Raw genomic sequence first — 19,593 nt, 5'->3', positions numbered from 1 at the left:
TCCATTGTGTCATTCACACTTGTCATTCCATAGAAAATAATGATAATCCCACCTAATCTCAATTTAGATCAATGCTACTGTGCTTGGACAGTATGCCTGCTAAAGATTTATTTGATGTGTCATATGGTTCTCGACTCCATGGCCCATCTTTCTTCCCATTATACTCTATGGGCTTTCCATTGTGCTATTCACCTGTCATTCCATAGAAAACAAGAAAAATCCAAAGTTATTTTAATTGTAAAAGATGTTACTATACACGGGGAAGATCTGTGGTAAAGGATAAGTTGATATTTTTTGCAGATTTGCCTACAAATTATCTGATACTTTGCTTCCCATTATAGTCTATGGGCATTCTCTTCCCCTGTCAAAGTCTATGGGCATTCCATTCTGTCATTCCTATTAGTATGCCCCGTTAAAAGACCTGTGATTACATCACTGTCGTGATCAGAGCTTTAACAGCTGGGCTCCTCCCCCTGCATGACAGTGACGTCACCCCAGGTCCTTCAGCTCTGGCAGTGCAGCAGATACTGGGCAGGTCCTGGTCGGTAGTCAGGGCTCTTGTTCTCTCTGGTATCAGTCTTTTCTCCAAATTTCGGACAGTTTGTGTTACAATCTGTTTTAATAATTTCAGTCGACTTCTATAATGGGAAATGCCGCCTAGTAAGGTCCTCTCTCTACACACCCTCTGTCCGTGGGCTGAAAGTGTGATGTGGTGAAAGTTCCATGAGTGTGTGGTGGAGCTGAAGGGTTAAGTGCAGAGTTAGAGTGATACTCTGGGACAGAGGAGATCAGTAGTCTCTGCAGGTGGAAGCGGGCGATTGTTGGCTGTGCGTTGCTGTTTGTGATCCTTTTCATTCGGCTTTTGTGGAAAATCGGGCGGGAACAGAGGAAAGGACGCCGATAATTAGACAGCCCTGACCCAGGAATCTCCTTGTGAGCGATGCACCTGTGGAAGGTTCAGAATGTGTAGGAGGAGGTTTCTACTGTGGGACTCCACTAGTTCTCTGTATTGTGGTCCTTTCGAGGCTCGTCATCTGTCCAGGGAATAGCGTGGACATGGGGTCCAGCAGCAGTAAGATTTAGGCGAGCGTAGAATATCCAACTTTGTCCGAGTACATAACTTGATCGCGGATATGAAAAGCATAACAGCTAATGAAAAAGTTTAGAAATGGGGAAGAATGGAAATATTTGAGAAAAGATAGAAAAACTCTCCTTCATTCGGCTTAGGCTACATGCACACGACAGTTGTTTTTTGCATCCGCAAATTGTACGTCCGCCCCAAAAAATGGATGCGGCATCCGTTTTTCTTGTAGGATCCGTTTTTCTCCACAGATCCCTTGTAATAAATGCCTATCCTTGTCCGCAAATGTAAAAAAAAGTAGGACATGCACTATTTTTTCTGCAGAAGGGAAACACGGACAACGGACACGGAACACAAACGGATGAACTATCAGCATTTTTTTGCTGACCCATTGAAATAAATGGGTCCCCATCCTATCCACAAAAAAAACGGAACGGAGGCCGAGAAAAACAACGGTCGTGTGCATGAGGCCTTAGTATGTGTTAATAATGATGTGAAGCAGATAGAGGTCGGGGAGGCAGAGACACACATCATACTTCCTGTTACTAGTGAATTTGAGTCGATAAGTTTTACCTTTAGTTATAACAAAAATCCCCAATTTAGCAAAAATTAAAAAAATTTGTCATTTTCTAAATTTGAAATTCTCTGCTTTTACAACGCATAGTGATGCCTCATAAAATATATATATATTTTTTTAGGACATTAGAAGGTTTAGAAGCTCAGAAGCAAAACCCATTTTTTAAAGGACCAATTGATTTCTGGTCACTTTGTTCGGCTGACATAATAGACAGCATTCATAAATAACCCCATTTTGGAAACTACACCCCACATGAATTTAAAGGGATTCTGTCACCTCCTTTTACGATTTTAAGCTGGCACCATCGCTATGTTGACTAAAGTAGCTTATTTCCAGGACTCTTCTTTTTACTTTATTTCGTTTAGTAGTTTTGATGTAAAAGTGATTTTTATGTTATGCTAATTAGGGTCCAAGGTGCCCAGAGGGGCGTTTTTCTCACTCTCCGGAGCCCAGTGACGCCCCCCTGCAGTGCCCAAGAACGCCTCCTGATAGTCAAAACACCTCCCACAGCCCGGCAAACGGTTCCACCCCCTCCCCACGTCATAATCTACCTTATAGATATGCCCCGTCCTCCTTCCTGTCTGCGAAATATAGTAAAAAGAAGAGTCCTGGAAATAAGCTACTTTAGTCAACATAGCGATGGTGCCAGCTTAAAATCGTAAAAGGAGGTGACAGAATCCCTTTAAGGAAAATAGAGGAGACATTTAAAAATGTCACTTTTTTTTTGCAAACTTTCCATTTTAAACCAGTTTTCCTGTAAAAAGAGGTGTTTTACAACCAAATAAACCTGAATATTTATTAGGGAGAGTTCAAATCTCCATTTCATTTTCTGTTCTTTTTATTTTAACACTTTTTTTGTACCCAGACCCACTTGGTTCTTGAAAATCCAGTGGATCTGATGGATGTACAATACACTGCAATAGTGTATTGCAGTGTATTGTCACTGACAATAAGCCTGATCAGGCTCCTGCCTCTGGCACGTGCAGTGGGCACCATACATTTTAAACAGCAGACACCTGGCACTTGAAGGGTGTCATACAGGTTGTGGAGTATAAGAAGAGACAGAGTAAAGATTAATCAGCCATTTTTCTTTTCCTTTATTTGACAGGTAAAGCTGCTTTCTTACACTGTTCTTATATAAAACACCATAAAATCAATACCATAAGTATCTCACATAGAATCATCTGTACAACTCCTATAACGCTAAAAAAGCTACCACGCAAGGAAATATTATAAACTTTAATACTTTATTAGAAATCCACATAAAACAGCACAATTAACCCTTTCATGACCAAGGGTCATTGATGCCCCAGTGTCCAGGTCAAAATTTACAAATCTGACATGCGTCACTTTATGTGGTAATAGCTTTGGAACACTTTTATTTATCCAAGCCATTCTGAGATTGTTTTCTCGTGACATATTGTACTTCATGATAGTCATAAATTTGAGTCAATATATTTCACCTTTATTTATGAAAAAATCCCAAATTTACCCAAAATGTAGAAAAATTCAAAATTTTCAAAATTTCAATTTCTCTGCTTCTAAAACAAAGTGATACCTAATAAAATATTTATTACTTAACATTTCCCATATGTCTACTTTATGTTGGCATCATTATGGAAATGTCATTTTATTTTTTTAGGACGTTAGTAGGCTTAGAAGTTTAGAAGCAATTCTTACAATTTTTAAGAAAATTTCCAAAACCCACTTTTTAAGGACCAGTTCAGGTCTGAAGTCATTTTGTGGGGCTTACAAAGTGGAAACCCCCCATAAATGACCCCATTGTAGAAACTACACCCCCCAAGTTACTCAAAACTGATTTTACAAACTTTGTTAACCCTTTATGTGTTCCACAAGAATTAAAGGAAAATGGAGATGAAATTTCAAAATTTCACTTTTTTGGCAGATTTTCCATTTTATTACATTTTTTTCTTTAACACATTGAGGGTTAACAGCCAAACAAAACTCAATATTTATTTCCCTGATTCTGCGGTTTACAGAAACACCCCACATATGGTCGTAAACTGATGTAAGGGCGCACGGCAGGGCACAGAAGGAAAGGAACGCCGTATGGTTTTTGGAAGGCAGATTTTGCTGGACTGGTTTTAGATGCCATGTCCCTTTTTAAAGCCCCCCTGATGGACCCTTACAGTAGAAACTCCCAAAAAGTGACCCTATTTTGGAAACTAGGGGATAAGGTTCCAGTTTTATTGGTACTATTTTGGGGTACATATGATTTTTAATTGCTCTATATTAAGTTTTTTGTGAGCAAGGTAACTGAAAAATTGCTGTTTTGGCACAGTTTTTTTTTTTTTTTACAAGATTCATCTGACAGGTTAGATCATGCGCTATTTTTATAGAGCAGGTTGTTACGGACGCAATGATATCAAATATGTCTACTTTCTTTGTTTGTAAGGTGACAAAAATTGCTTTTTTTTTTACACAGTTTTATATTATTTTTTTATGGTGTTTATCGGACGGGGTCTATCATGTAATATATTTAAAGGGAGTCTGTCACCACATTTAGGCATATTAGACTGATCAAATAGTGTTATATGTGCCACCCAGAACTTAAAAACGGTACCTTTGTTGTGGAAAACTGACTTTTCTTTTAGCCAAAAATGAACTTTGAACATTATGTTAATGAGCCCTCTCAAGTGCCCAGGGCGGTCTCTCAATCCTCGGAGCCCCAGGCAGCACCTCCTCAACGGCTCATAACCCCGCCCTCCGTGTGCCTCTGCCCGCCCGTTTACTCCCCTCCTCTGTCCTTTTCCACTGCAGCTGCGCGGTCAAATTCGTAGCGGGCGCATGCGCAGTAGGTATTGCGATGCCCTGCCAGGAGCGGGCATCGCATTGCGCATGCGCCCGCTACGAATTTGACCGCGCAGCTGCAGTGGAAAAGGACAGAGGAGGGGAGTAAACGGGCGGGCAGAGGCACACGGAGGGCGGGGTTATGAGCCGTTGAGGAGGTGCTGCCTGGGGCTCCGAGGATTGAGAGACCGCCCTGGGCACTTGAGAGGGCTCATTAACATAATGTTCAAAGTTCATTTTTGGCTAAAAGAAAAGTCCGTTTTCCACAACAAAGGTACCGTTTTTAAGTTCTGGGTGGCACATATAACACTATTTGATCAGTCTAATATGCCCAAATGTGGTGACAGACTCCCTTTAAAGAGACGGTCGTTACGGACGCGGTGATACCTAATATGTGTATTTTTTTTTTATAGGAAATTTTTATTTATTTATTTTTACTTTTATTATTTTCACTTTTTTTTTTTTATCAAGTCCCTCTTGGATCTTGAAGATCCAGTGGGGCTGATGGCTGTACTATACTTTGCAATGCTCTTGCATTGCAAAGTATAATACTATCAGATGTCCTGTAGGTGGCAACACTGGACACTTTTGCAAAGCGTCAGGTTGCCATGGCAACCATCGGGCGCTGCCATCGCGACAGCCCTGATGGTGGAGAGAGAGAGCCCCCTCCCTCTATTAACCCCATGGATGCCACTGCCGTGGCATCTAAGGGGTTACAGCAGAGTGTCAGCATAGAGCAGGAGGAATGTATGGGGAGGGGACGGACCACATCAGGGCAGGCTGCATGAATGTGGATGGGGGCGGGGGGAACTGCATAAGGGGCAGGTGGGGCTTGGAGGCGAACAGGAAGGGGGCACAGATCAGGGGGCACGAGCACACTACCTGATTTCAGGCTCTGATCTGCAGAGCGCAGATCAGAGCCTGGAACAGGCATTTTTTCACTGCCGTGATCCGATTGGTTAGTCTGCATAGACTAACCAATCGGATCGATTGCCGGCAAGGGGCCACTCTGATTGGTCCCTTGCCGGCATTCCTGCACTGTATGCTGTCCGTGACAGCAGCAGTGCAGGGGCAGAAGCTTTAATCCAAGCGATTTGCAGCGCTTGGATTAAAGAGCTGGCTTGACGTTTATACACGTGGTAGCTGCACGGGGCATGTGTAAATATCACGTATATAAACGGATTGCAGTCGGGAAGGGGTTAATTATAAAATACATAAAGCAGCTGACATGAGAAAACTGGAGTGTGACAATAAAAATGAGCTCCAGACATCAAAGGACTAGTATAATAACAAATAGCAGCATAGTCACATAAGGCTCACTGTGGCAAACATGCGTCCATGTAATGCAGTTCACCGCTCAACACTGAGGAAGCGGATAGCGAAACGATCGTCGGGCGGTACGCTCCAGGCTGGGTCAGTAATCTTAATTTTTTAGTGATTTTTATTAGCAGCATTACACTTTGGCTATGCATAGGTATATCATCACCCCTCACGCTTTAGTGTTGAGCGGTGAACTGCATTATATGGACGCATGTTTGCCACAGTGAGCCTTATGTGACTATGCTGCTATTTGTTATTATACTAGTCCTTTGATGTCTGGAGCTCATTTTTATTGTCACACTCCAGTTTTCTCATGTCTGCTGCTTTATGTATTTTATAATTAATAACTACCTCTTGAAGCTCATCAAGAGAATGCCAAGAGTGTGCAAAGCAGTAATCAAAGCAAAAGGTGGCTACTTTGAAGAACCTAGAATATGACATATTTTCAGTTGTTTCACACTTGTTTGTTATGTATATAATTCCACATGTGTTAATTCATAGTTTTGATGCCTTCATAGTCATGAAAATGAAGAAAACTCTTTGAATGAGAAGGTGTGTCCAAACTTTTGGTCTGTACTGTAATATATATATATATATATATATATATATATATATATATATACACACACCGTATTTAATTGCTTTATAAGACGCACCTAATGATAAGACGCACCTAGGTTTTTGAGGAGGAATATACAAAAAAAAATATTTTGAACTAAAATGTGTTCTTTTGGTGGGTTTTGAACTAATGGTGGTCTGTGGATGACACTGTTATGTGAAACCTGTGGATGACACTATTATGGGGGATTTGTGGATGACACTGTTATGGAGGGGATCTGTGGATGACGCACTGTTATGGGGGCATCTGTGGATGACGCACTGTTATGGGGGCATCTGTGGATGACGCACTGTTATGGGGGCATCTGTGGATGACGCACTGTTATGGGGGCATCTGTGGATGACGCACTGTTATGGGGGCATCTGTGGATGACGCACTGTTATGGGGGCATCTGTGGATGACGCACTGTTATGGGGGCATCTGTGGATGGCACTGTTATGGGGGAGATCTGTGGATAACACATATATAGCATCTTATGCTATATATGTGTTATCCACAGATCTCCCCCCAGAAGTGTCACTGTGTAAATAGTGACCCCCAATACAGGTGCTGGAGGTTGGCAACTTCTGTTGGAATCGCGTCGGGGCCCGGTGCAGTCACTGTACTCTATTACACTGGACCCCGCGCACAGCAGTCTTTATATGTAAAGTGTAGTAATGGGAGCTTTGTTAAAGTATGGCAAACTGCAGTAGTGCAATCCTCTGTAGTACTCACTATCAAACCTCCGTAGCAGGCAGGGCAGCCGGTCACTCACTTAATCACGCGCATGCTCCTCCCACTTTATGAATGAAGCAGGCGGAGCAGGCGTGTGACGAAGTGAGTGATGTCACGCTGCCAGCCGCCCTGCATGCTACGGAGGTTTGAAAGTGAGTACTACAGAGGATTGCGCTACTGCAGTTTGCCATACTTTAATAAAGCTCTCATTACATACTTCGTCACGTGCCTGCTCCATTCATAAAGTGGGAGGAGCATGCGCGCGAGAAGTGACTGACCGGCCGCCCTGCCTGCTACGGAGGTTTGATAGTGAGTACTACAAAGGATTGCGCTACTGCAGTTTGCCATACTTTAATAAAGCTCCCATTACTACACTTTACATATAAAGACTGCTGTGCGGCGCCGGTGTAATAGAGTACAGTGACTGCACCGGGCCCTGCCACAATTGCAGGCCTGCAGCCCCTTAACCCTCCCGGCTGATACATCGCAGGCTGCGCTGTGCAGTATCGTGGCCGGCGATGTATGAGTGTTAGCAAAGTAAAAATGGCAGCATTCGTTTTATAAGACGCACTGCCTGTCTTATAAAGCGAAAAATACAGTATATACGTATATATATATATATATAGACACATATGTAACAAACACAGATTGGTCACTTACATTCCTACCTGGAAGCTGCAGGAGAGGAGCAGTCAGGAGGCATGGAGGAGGGAGAGCACCGCTGATAGCATGCAGAGAGGTCTGTTCTTCTGACCTCGGCATGCTTCTTTCAGTCTGAGAGCGGGCCGCATTAATCAACGTCAGCAGGCAGGTGAGCAGAGCCGGTCAGCATGCCTGCTAATGTCTAATGCTGCTACCATGCGGTCCTCAACATGAGCTCCTGCACATGTAAATCAATCTGCCCAGGGCAGGCCAGAAAAAAACATACCGGCACCAGCTTGACAGGTGGCAACCCTGGGTGGAGCAGGAGGGCCGGGAGCATGGTGAGCTTTAGGCTGGGTTCACACTTGAGCGCATTTTAAATGCCCGTTTAACGCGCGTTTTTGTCGCACGTTTTTATGCGCGTTTTTTGCAATAGTAAACGCGCGTTTGTGTGATTGACTGCAGTGTCCTATGGCCACAAACGCGCGTCAAAACGCCCCAAAGAAGCTCAAGAACTTGCTTGAGCGTAGGGCGTTTTTCAGCGCGTTCAAACGCGCTGTAAAACGCTCAAGTGAGAACCAGGGCCATAGGGAAGCATTGGTTTTCATGTGTTGAGCGTTTTACAGCGCGTTTGAACGCGCTGTAAAACGCTCAAGTGTGAACCCAGCCTAAGGGAGAAGGAGCGGCAAGGGGCTTCTGAGCTTGCTGTACAAAGCACTTAGGGTTAGCCGGCTCTCTCCTTCACAAGAACGAACTGCGCAGTCTTGGCCACTGAAGTGGAACTGCTGCGGTGGCTGTAACCATAGGAAACGGCCAGGCAACCATAGGATGGAACCAACATCTAGAGCTTTTAAAATATACTTTTTTTTTAAATACATATATTTAATAAAAATTTTATTTATGGAGTAAGCTTTCATTTATGATACATTTTTAATAGTGGCAATACCCCTTTAAGCTCCTTGTTAGACAACAGCAAGTTGACATGTGCATTCAAAGGTTTAGAGAAGGTCACATTAAGTTCTCCTATAAAGGTTAGAGGGCATTTTAGGTTGATCCTGAAATTTCACCAACAAGCCAAATATCCCTAACTTTTTGTAGTAGTGTATGTTTATTACCATTGCACTTATATAATAATTGACTGAGTGGTTTTAATGACGAGTGATATGGGATATTCCTTCTAGAATGATTACAGTCACGTAACATTGTATTGATTTTATTATATGCGCTATTTATGTTTTGTCTTGAATACTTGGATTTACACCCATTTGTATAACTTTGTTTGGTGACACGTGTCATGTGACAAAGATGTTAAAGGGGTTATCTGAGATCACAAACAGCCCCCCCCCCCCACCTTGTGCCGGGCCCTCAGAGGGAATATACTTACTCCGCTCCCTGCGCTGCTCCTGGTCCCCGCACAGCCGCTGCTGCTTCTCCCTGTACGCGGATAAAAACATCCGGTGTCGGGAGGGGGGGGGGGGGAAGGTCGGGGAGAGCAGCCAATGGCAGGCAGGGACGAGCCTCCCTAGCATCACGGAAACAGCAAGTTGCAGGAAAGTTGCACAACTATTCCGAGACTTGCGGTCATTTGACATATGTTGTCATGTAGCCCAACCTCAAGGTCTGTGAATAACTAGGGTTTAAGTTCAGTTTTGCTCGTACAGTATTTTCCATATTCCAAAAAATAATATACTTTCTTCTGATGTAATTGATTTCCCTGCAAAACAGTTTCCACATATAAAACAGCTTCTCTCCTTAATTCTGTCTATAGCAATAAAACATTTGCCACATACTGAGCGCGAAAAAGGCTCTCTCCTGACTTCTCTCATGTCTAACAAGATATGATTTTAGTACACAACCCTTCCCATATAGTGAACATAAATATGCTTTCTCTGATGGAAGTCAAGATCTTATTTTCTGTTAAAAATGTTTCCCACATTCTGAACATTAATATGACTTCTCTCCAGTGTGAATTCTCTCATGTTGAATATGGCTTCACTCCTGTGTGAATTCTCTCATGTGTAACAAGACATTTTTTTTAAAAAAAACATTTCCCACATTCTGAACATGAATATGGTTTCTCTCCTGTGTGACATCTCTTATGTGTAACAAGATGGGATTTGAATGCAAAACATTTCCCACATTCTGAACATAAATATGTCTTCTCTCCTGTATGAATTATCTTATGTGTAATAAGATGTGATTTATATGTAAAACATTTCCCACATTCTGAACATAAATATGGCTTCTCTCCTGTGTGAATTATCTTATGTGTAACAAGATTGGATTTATTTATAAAGCATTTCCCACATTCTGAACATGAATACGGCTTCTCCCCTGTGTGACTTCTTCTCTCATGTTTTATAAGACCTGACTTATCTGCAAAGCATTTCTCACATTCTGAACATGAATATGGCTTCTCTCCTGTGTGAATTCTCTGATGAATAATAAGGCTTGTTTTTTTGGAAAAACATTTCCCACATTCTGTACATAAAAATTTTCCTGAATGACATCTATCATGTGTAACAAGTGATGATTTCCATATAAAACGTTTCCCACATTCTAAACATGTATATGGTTTCTTTTCTGAACATGAATTCGGCTTCTCCCCTGTGTGACTTCTCTCATGTTTTATAAGACCTGACTTATCTGCAAAACATTTCCCACATTCTGAACATGAATATGGCTTCTCTCCTGTGTGAATTCTCTGATGAATAATAAGGCTAGTTTTTTGTGCAAAACATTTCCCACATTCTAGACATGAATATGGTTTCTCCCCTGTGTGAATTCTCTTATGTTCAACAAGATGTGCTTTCTGTGTAAAACATCTGCCACATTCTGAACATGAATATGGCTTCTCTCCTGTATGAATTCTCTCATGTGTAACAAGACTTGATTGCCTTGTAAAGCTTTTTCCACATTCAGAACAGGAGTATGGCTTCGCTCCTGTCTGATGTCTTCTGTGTCTAGAAAGTCTTGATCTTTTTGTGAATGCTTTACCACACCATAATCTTTTACCACCTTTCTGACCTGTACTTTTGGTTAACTGTGGCTGATCAGGAGAGGATTCCTGATGCTGAGAGGGATTATAAGACAGATCTGTACTGTGAAGTCCTGGATACATATTAAGGGTAATGTGGTTTTCTCCTGAAGAGCGCTGCATGTCATCTTCCTCTGCTTTGTAATTTAGTGATAACAGGAAGTCTCCCTCGGAATTCTTAATGGGATTGTCTGTGAAGATAAAAATTGGAATTTCTGATTTGAGTAGAAAAAAAAAAAAAAATCTTATTAGGCTAGTAGTGAATCCAGAGGCAGTGTCGAATTTAGGTGCCTAGAGCCAACCAGTAAAACTCAGTGTGGGGCGCAGTGTACATGTAAATATTACCTATTCACATAGCTGAAGGCAGCAAGACACTCAAGATGATTATGAGAGTCCCTGCAACAACTTCAAAAAGGCAGGTTTCTCAGGAAAGAGGATACTGGCTGGCCCTTGTTCGAGGGGGAGGGGACTAGGGGCCCACTGGGGGATCCACCTGTTCCCCTTTGGGCTAGTCCAAGCCTGACTAGAGGTATAAGTGATTAATTCTGAATCCAGTCTGGGCTTTGGTTCAGAAATCTGCACCAAAAACGTCATGTGTGATTCCAGCCTTTTAAAGCTTTCTATAACACATCCTGATTTCTGATCAAGTCCAGGTTTCTGCTCTACACCTGTTCACCACTTTTGTTACACAAACCTAGCTCAAAAATTTGAAAAACCAACCATGTATGGTAATCTGCCTTATGTGAAGACATTTGGCCCTTAAATGTCATCACATTAATACAAGTTAAAGGGCATCTGTCAGCAGTTTTGTCCCTATGACACTGACCAACCTGTTACATGTGCACTTGGCAGCTGAAGGCTTCTGTGTTGGCCCCATGTTCATATGTGCCCGCATTGCTGAGAAAAATGATGTTGTAAGATATGCAAATGAGCCTCTAGGAGCAACGGGGGCGTTACCATTACTCCTACAGGCTCAGCTCTCTCTGAAACAGCCACGCCATCTGCACTTTGACAGGGCCAAGCGTGATGACATTTGCACTGCTGAGCCTCTAGGTAACAATTTTTCTCAGCAATGCGGGCACATATGAACATGGGACCCACACAGATACCTTCAGCCTCCAGGTGCACATACAAAGTGTTAGCCAGGTTTATAGGTACAAATCTGCTGACAGATGCCCTTTACCTTAACCACTTCCAGACCAGGCATAATTTTGCAAATCTGACATGTATCACTTTATGTGGTAATAGCTTTGGAACAATTATTTATCCAAGCCATTCTGAGATAGTTTTCTCGTGACACATTGTACTTCATGATAGTCATACATTTGAGTCAATATATTTCACCTTTATTTATGAAAAAATCCCAAATTTACCAAAAAGTTTGAAAAATTTGCAGTATAATCCCTACACTGCTGTACAGAATACATGATAATCCCTGCACCATGCCGTGTAATATACATTATAATCCCTGTACTGCTGTACAGTATACATTATAATCCCTGCACCATACAGTAAAATATACATTATAATCCCTGTACTGCTGTACAGTATACATTATAATCCCTGCACCATGCCGTGTAATATACATTATAATCCCTGCACCATGCCGTGTAATATACATTATAATCCCTGCACCATGCCGTGTAATATACATTATAATCCCTGTACTGCTGTACAGTATACATTATAATCCCTGCACCATGCCGTGTAATATACATTATAATCCCTGTACTGCTGTACAGTACACATTATAATCCCTGCACCATGCCGTGTAATATACATTATAATCCCTGCACCATGCCGTGTAATATACATTATAATCCCTGTACTGCTGTACAGTACACATTATAATCCCTGCACCATGCCGTGTAATATACATTATAATCCCTGTACTGCTGTACAGTACACATTATAATCCCTGCACCATACAGTAAAATATACAGTATAACCCATACAGCATGCTGTACAATATACATTATAATAACTGCACCATGCCGTACAGTATACATTATAATCCATACACCATGCCGTACAATATATAACATAACCCCACAGTGTAGGTGTTATACTGTATATTAAACAGCATGGTATATGGATTATAATGTATAATGTACGGCATGGTGCAGGAATTATAATGTATACTGTACAGAAAATGTATGGAGGTTACACCATGCTGGACAATATAACCCCTGTGGGATAGATAGATATACCTATATACAGCCTATACCAATACATAGTCTATACCTATATACAGTCTACACGGGGTGTAGACTGTACATAGGTGCACACTGTATATAGGTATAGGCTGTATATAGGTGTAGACTGTACATAGGTGCAGACTGTATATAGGTATAGGCTGTATATAGGAGGAGGGCATGCTTCTGCAGAACACAAAGGCCCTTGTCAAGGGGTGAAACCACTGGCAGGAACACAGGAACACACCACCCCAGTGATAGACTATCACTGGGATGGGATGGTGTGTTCCTGCCAGTGGTCCTTTCACAGTTTCACCCCTTGTGTTCTGCAGCAGCATGCCCTCCAGAACCGTCCCCAGCAGCTTCTAAGATGGCGCCAACGATGCCTCCACGTTACCGCTCCCTGTGCACTGCTGCTCCTTCTCTTCAGTCAGAAAAAGGAGGCAGCAGTAGCGCCGGAATATGTGGTAGGCGGCGCCCCGCTTACCACGGACGCAGAAGGATGAAGTTTGAAAGAACTCATCACTAGTGTGGGCATTTTGGAAGCAGGGTGAGTGGGCGCTGAGCAGACTTAGTAAACTTGTGCGCGGGGGCACAATAATTGCTGCGCTGTCGCCCAGCCTAAGCCAAAAGATTAGAGGGAACACTGGTTATGGGGATCTGTGGATGACACTGTTATGGGGGGGTTAATCTGTGGAGGACACTTATGGGGGGGTTAATCTGTGGAGGACACTGTTATGGGGGGGTTAATCTGTGGAGGACACTGTTATGGGGGGGTTAATCTGTGGGTGACACTGTTCTGGGGGGGTTAATCTGTGGGTGACACTGTTCTGGGGGGGTTAATCTGTGGGTGACACTGTTCTGGGGGGGTTAATCTGTGGGTGACACTGTTCTGGGGGGGTTAATCTGTGGGTGACACTGTTCTGGGGGGTTAATCTGTGGGTGACACTGTTCTGGGGGGGTTAATCTGTGGGTGACACTGTTCTGGGGGGGTTAATCTGTGGGTGACACTGTTCTGGGGGGGTTAATCTGTGGGTGACACTGTTCTGGGGGGGGTTAATCTGTGGGTGACACTGTTCTGGGGGGGTTAATCTGTGGGTGACACTGTTCTGGGGGGGGTTAATCTGTGGGTGACACTGTTATGGGGGGGGATCTGTGGATGAAACATATATAGCATCTTATGTGGGTCCCCTCTGTGTCTTCTCATGTCCCTGTGTAAATAGTCACCCCATTACACCGGGCCCCGCTCACAGCAGTCTTCATAGGTAAAGTCTATTCATGTAATCCTCAACCTGTGGCTCTGCTTTGTTAAACTACCGTAATTGTCTGTAGTAGTGCTCACTATGAAACTAGCGGGCCGGCAGCGTCACGTCACTCACTCCGTCACGCTCCTGCTCTGCCAGCTTCATTAATGACGGAGTGAGTGACGTGACGCTGCCGGCCCGCTAGTTTCATAGTGAGCACTACTACAGACAATTACGGTAGTTTAACAAAGCAGAGCCACAGGTTGAGGATTACATGAATAGACTTTACCTATGAAGACTGCTGTGAGCGGGGCCCGGTGTAATGGAGTACAGTGACTGCACCGGGCCCCGCCGCGAGTGCAACTGCAGTTGCCGGCCTCCAGCCCCTCTTCCCACCCTGTGTGATAGAGGTAAACTGTAACTGATACATCACAGGCCGCGCTGTGCAGCATAGAGCCGGCGACGTATCAGTGTCAGCAATGTAAAAATTGCAACATTCGCTTTATAAGATGCACTTTTGGGGGAAAAAGTGTGTCTTATAAAGTGATTATTTTTATTTTTTTTAACAAAGGTGTCCATATCCTTTAATTGATAAGTTCCTTTCAGTGCACCTCCTCCTCCGCTGCTCAGTACAAGCTGCGGTCTCCGTGGCTCTGCAGCGAGACATCCTCCATCTCCCAGCATCAGTTTCAGTGTGGAATTACAGATTCTAATTCCATCTTCAGCTTTATTTTACTGCAGCCTGCACTGAGCATGTGCGAGACAGCAGCAGCGGGGGAGGAGGTGCACTGAAAGGAGCTCGTCCACTGAGCTATAGGTGGATGGAGACCGACAAGACTCAAACAATCTCTAGCGGGAGCACTAATCTGCTCATCAGCCATTCTGACATGGGAGTTTCAAGGTAAGTACAGCGGCCTCATCAGGTCTAAGCTCTATGTAATACTACATGCAGTTATTATTGTTAAATCTACAGAGAGATCGTCTATAATATTGTAATGGAAAAGCCGATTATGGTCACAAGATAATATGTCTCAGGCGCAATCCATGGACGTGACATGTGGTCATAACAAGCTAATTGTATTCTATGGGGTGGTGCGAGTGCGGTGACACCAGAATATTTTTTATGCTTTAAAACTTTTCCACAATAAAAAAAAATAAATATAGATTTTATTTGTGCTTTTGCATTCATATAGCCATAACTTTTAGCCTTTTTCCGTTGGGGGCTTGATCTTCGGGATACTGTCATGAAAGGAGAAAGAAGAGTCGCAGCCCAAAGTGAAAGAGGAGAGAATGCAGTCCTTGTCTTCTGAGGACAGTTATATTGCGGAGTTATTTCTTTTTACTCTAAAACCTCTTTAACCATCATAAAGGAAATCACCAAACTCTATGGATTACTGTTTTATATCTCTTTACTATCCCAACATGATGGTTAACCCTTTCCTGCACAATGCCGTACATGTAGTCCATCACGATAGCACAGACACAAAAGCTGTGCCCCCATAATCCCCAGTGGATGTGACTGACCGCCATGTCCTGCAGGAACAGCCGGGATCAGAAAAGAATCTGATCAGAGATCGCCATCAGCTGGATAAGGAGAAGACTTCATGATGTGACATCTCCAATCAAAGAGCAGCAGCCGGTGATCAGATTCTCCTCCTGCCCTGAAGGCACCAAGGACAGAACCTGAAGTCACTTTCTCCATTCATGATTCCATACCTGTGGTGACATCTCCTGGAATGTCCTCTTCCACCTCACTCTTACACGGGGGATCGCCCATCATCCTCTCCTCTTCATCCTCCACTTTAATATCAGTCAGATCTTCCCCCTGATTTGTCATCTGTAACAATTCAGTACAATACAGCAGACAGGTGGGAAATCTAACAGATCCACAGAAGAGACCCCCACAATCTATGACCCCTCTATGACTGCAGGACCCCCCTATATACCTGAGGGTTCTCTGGGACCTTCTCCTCTGGACAGTCCTGGGAATACAGAGGACGAGGACATCTCTCTGGTGGATTTCTCCTCATGGATCCATCTGTGGAAACACAAGCACACAGTGACTGAATACATGGCCTCCTGGAGATCTGTCTATAGATCAGGCAAAACAACTCCTCCCAGTCTCCTCTCCAATAGGGCTCATTCAGATGGCCGTATATTGCTTTCCGCATCTGATCTACAATTTTGCGGCTTAGATCTGGACCCATTCACTTCTAGGGGGCCCCAAAACATGCAGACAGCACTCCTCCCCCATTACATGTCACTGCACACACGTGTATACACTGCACATGACGTCTCTTACCCTGTGATATACAGGGAGTGCAGAATTATTAGGCAAGTTGTATTTTTGAGGATTAATTTTATTATTGAACAACAACCATGTTCTCAATGAACCCAAAAAACTCATTAATATCAAAGCTGAATATTTTTGGAAGTAGTTTTTAGTTTGTTTTTAGTTTTAGCTATTTTAGGGGGATATCTGTGTGTGCAGGTGACTATTACTGTGCATATTTATTAGGCAACTTAACAAAAAACAAATATATACCCATTTCAATTATTTATTTTTACCAGTGAAACCAATATAACATCTCAACATTCACAAATATACATTTCTGACATTCAAAAACAAAACAAAAACAAATCAGTGACCAATATAGCCACCTTTCTTTGCAAGGACACTCAAAAGCCTGCCATCCATGGATTCTGTCAGTGTTTTGATCTGTTCACCATCAACATTGCGTGCAGCAGCAACCACAGCCTCCCAGACACTGTTCAGAGAGGTGTACTGTTTTCCCTCCTTGTAAATCTCACATTTGATGATGGACCACAGGTTCTCAATGGGGTTCAGATCAGGTGAACAAGGAGGCCATGTCATTAGATTTTCTTCTTGTATACCCTTTCTTGCCAGCCACGCTGTGGAGTACTTGGACGTGTGTGATGGAGCATTGTCCTGCATGAAAATCATGTTTTTCTTGAAGGATGTAGACTTCTTCCTGTACCACTGCTTGAAGAAGGTGTCTTCCAGAAACTGGCAGTAGGACTGGGAGTTGAGCTTGACTCCATCCTGAACCCGAAAAGGCCCCACAAGCTCATCTTTGATGATACCAGCCCAAACCAGTACTCCACCTCCACCTTGCTGGCGTCTGAGTCGGACTGGAGCTCTCTGCCCTTTACCAATTCAGCCACGGGCCCATCCATCTGGCCCATCAAGACTCACTCTCATTTCATCAGTCCATAAAACCTTAGAAAAATCAGTCTTGAGATATTTCTTGGCCCAGTCTTGACGTTTCAGCTTGTGTGTCTTGTTCAGTGGTGGTCGTCTTTCGGCCTTTCTTACCTTGGCCATGTCTCTGAGTATTGCACACCTTGTGCTTTTGGGCACTCCAGTGATGTTGCAGCTCTGAAATATGGCCAAACTGGTGGCAAGTGGCATCTTGGCAGCTGCACGCTTGACTTTTCTCAGTTCATGGGCAGTTATTTTGCGCCTTGGTTTTTCCACACGCTTCTTGCGACCCTGTTGACTACTTTGAATGAAACGCTTGATTGTTCGATGATCACGCTTCAGAAGCTTTGCAATTTTAAGAGTGCTGCATCCCTCTGCAAGATATCTCACTATTTTTGACTTTTCTGAGCCTGTCAAGTCCTTCTTTTGACCCATTTTGCCAAAGGAAAGGAAGTTGCCTAATAATTATGCACACCTAATATAGGGTGTTGATGTCATTAAACCACACCCCTTCTCATTACAGAGATGCACATCACCTAATATGCTTAATTGGTAGTAGGCTTTCGAGCCTATACAGCTTGGAGTAAGACAACATGCATAAAGAGGATGATGTGGTCAAAATACTCATTTGCCTAATAATTCTGTACAGGGTGTAGGAGGCTGGTGCTCCTCCATTACATGTCACTGCACACACGTGTATACACTACACATGACGGGTCTTACCTTGTGATATAAGAGGCTGGTGCTCCTCCATTACATGTCACTGCACACACGTGTATACACTGCACATGACGGCTCTTACCTTGTGATATAAGAGGCTGGTGCTCCTCCATTACATGTCACTGCACACACGTGTATACACTGCACATGACGGCTCTTACCTTGTGATATAAGAGGCTGGTGCTCCTCCATTACATGTCACTGCACACACGTGTATACACTGCACATGACGGCTCTTACCTTGTGATATAAGAGGCTGGTGCTCCTCTATTACATGTCACTGCACACACGTGTATACACTGCACATGACGGCTCTTACCTTGTGATATAAGAGGCTGGTGCTCCTCCATTACATGTCACTGCACACACGTGTATACACTGCACATGACGGCTCTTACCTTGTGATATAAGAGGCTGGTGCTCCTCCATTACATGTCACTGCACACACGTGTACACACTGCACATGACAGGTCTTACCTTGTGATATAAGAGGCTGGTGCTCCTCCATTACATGTCACTGCACACACGTGTACACACTGCACATGATGGCTCTTACCTTGTGATATAAGAGGCTGGTGCTCCTCCATTACATGTCACTGCACACGTGTATACACTGCACATGACGGCTGTTACCTTGTGATATAAGAGGCTGGTGCTCCTCCATTACATGTCACTGCACACACGTGTATACACTGCACATGACGGCTCTTACCCTGTGATATAAGAGGCTGGTGCTCCTCCATTACATGTCACTGCACACACGTGTATACACTGCACATGACGGCTCTTACCCTGTGATATAAGAGGCTGGTGCTCCTCCATCATGGCCTCCTTGTACAGGTCCTTGTGTCCTTCTATATACTCCCACTCCTCCATGGAGAAATAGACAGTGACGTCCTGACACCTTATAGGAACCTGACAACACAATGACACCGTCATCACCCAGACCCCTCCAGTGCTGTTACTGGAGAATTTCCCAGCATTCCCAGCAGTGTCACCTCTCCAGTCAGCAGCTCCATCATCTTGTGGGTGAGCTCTAGGATCTTCTGCTCATGTATCAGGGGGTAAGGGGGGGGCTCTGTGATGGGGGGAGGGGTCCTGCTCCGCCCTCCTGACTCCTGGAGATGGATGATGGGAGTCACACAGTCCCCCGATGTCTTCTTCACTATTGTGTACTCCTGTGGATGGAGAGAGACACTTAGGGAATAAACCCTTCAGGGGCCATGTGCTCTCCTCCGTCCTCTCCTCCTGGTACAACGTGCCTACTTACCTTCTCATGGCTCCTACAACATGACTATTGGTCACATGACACATCACTCACCATATTTGGGGCTGATCTTCAGGTTCTCCATCACTTGGAAGGTCTGGAGGCCGTTCTCCAGGACCCTGGACTCTTCCTATCACTTCCTA

At 43.7% G+C, this 19,593-nt stretch overlaps 1 protein-coding gene across 1 annotated transcript; it reads right to left on the bottom strand.

Moving 5' to 3' along the window:
* Positions 1 to 9,799: 9,799 nt before the first annotated feature.
* On the bottom strand, positions 9,800 to 16,017 carry LOC120991156 (gastrula zinc finger protein XlCGF57.1-like). The gene is made up of 2 exons (XM_040420066.1): positions 15,957 to 16,017; positions 9,800 to 10,992 (listed from the first exon to the last, which is right to left on the bottom strand). Exons 1-2 carry the CDS (start codon positions 16,015 to 16,017, stop codon positions 9,800 to 9,802), a joined length of 1,254 nt encoding a protein of 417 aa, XP_040276000.1.
* Between the last annotated feature and the right edge of the window lie 3,576 nt (positions 16,018 to 19,593).

Source organism: Bufo bufo, chromosome 2 (genome assembly GCF_905171765.1).
Source record: "Bufo bufo chromosome 2, aBufBuf1.1, whole genome shotgun sequence".
In the NCBI taxonomy this organism is placed as follows: domain Eukaryota; kingdom Metazoa; phylum Chordata; class Amphibia; order Anura; family Bufonidae; genus Bufo; species Bufo bufo.
The sequence above is the reverse complement of the archived record's forward strand: the minus strand, read 5'-3'. Positions and strand labels throughout refer to the sequence as shown.

Excerpts from the sequence above, each read along its gene's own strand:
- LOC120991156 (XM_040420066.1), bottom strand. The coding sequence starts at position 16,017 with ATGGGCGATCCCCCGTGTAAGAGTGAGGTGGAAGAGGACATTCCAGGA. Across the intron at positions 10,993-15,956 it reads TCCAGGAGATGTCACCACAG|ACAATCCCATTAAGAATTCC; the intron begins GTATGGAATCAT and ends TTATCTTCACAG.